Source organism: Nanorana parkeri, unplaced genomic scaffold (genome assembly GCF_000935625.1).
Source record: "Nanorana parkeri isolate BGI_ZX_2015 unplaced genomic scaffold, ASM93562v1 scaffold1716, whole genome shotgun sequence".
Classification (NCBI taxonomy): domain Eukaryota; kingdom Metazoa; phylum Chordata; class Amphibia; order Anura; family Dicroglossidae; genus Nanorana; species Nanorana parkeri.
Window position 1 is genome coordinate 140,072 of NW_017307984.1, and position 1,094 is coordinate 141,165.

Sequence of the window (1,094 nt, forward strand, 5' to 3'; positions counted from 1 at the left end):
GTAACAGCAATAAAAACCTGACATGGGTTCTAATCCCTCTCCACTTTATCTAAGAATGAAAAAGATTTTGGCTTCAGTTACACTTTACTGATTGCTTTGTAGTATCTAGATTAATCCTGGGCATATATTCAAATATAATAACAAATCTAATGTAATCTGCAAAATGATCATTTCCTTCTACTCCCATCATCTAACTTCATGTATTAGTAATAAAAGTTACATATGTAAATATGTGTCATTCTATGCAAATTCATTGACATCATTTTCTTTTTGTGAATGCATCTATTCTACATAAGGACAGAGCAGATCATTCAAAGATCAGAAATCTCCACATAGACTGAGATTTAGAACTGAGTACCAGAAGTGATAAAATGAAGACTTTACTGGGACTATTCCTATCACTGGCATGGCTATCAGGTGAGCGGTCATAGCAGACTTTTCCTGAAGTAAAAACATATGGATATTTTAAATGAAGTGACTATTGTATTTCCAGTAATATATACATGTAAATGTCATTGTCTGATTTGTATACTTTAGGTGTAAAGTGTGATCCTCAACTGACCCAATCCGACCCAGCGGTGATAAAGCCGGGGAACTCCCACACACTGACCTGTACAGGTTCGGGGTACAACTTTGGTGGCTATACTATGCACTGGATCAGACAGTTCTCTGATGGAAAGCTACAATGGTTGTGTTATATATACAGCACTAGCATACAATATAATGATGATGTTAAAGGAAGATTCACAGTCACTAGAGATGACAGCAATAACAAGGTGTCTCTGAAAATGGACAACATGAAAACTGAAGACACTGCCGTGTATTACTGTGCAAGATACACAGTGATGGAAAATATATCTTTCCTTCAACAATAACTAGTATATCCCTTCTTCATGTTATCAGTAGGTGGCAGCATAAACTTTGAGTTATACGAGGATGATATAATCCTCTCGCTGCCACCAAAGTAAGGCATCAGGTGAAACGCTATGTGTGTGGTTTGTATGCCTCAAGTTGGCTGCACGGGATTGCAGACTGCATGGGATCAAATATATAAACATACAATAAATAAATAAATACTGATAACCAATAGTGGA

The 1,094-nt window shown here is 36.5% G+C and overlaps 1 gene segment (V, D, J or C); it reads left to right on the forward strand.

Annotated features, from left to right (window-relative positions):
* The first annotated feature begins 308 nt into the window (after positions 1-308).
* On the forward strand, positions 309-875 carry LOC108799405. The segment is given in 2 exon segments: positions 309-417; positions 538-875. Coding segments are annotated over 2 exon segments (384 nt in total).
* Positions 876-1,094: the final 219 nt, after the last annotated feature.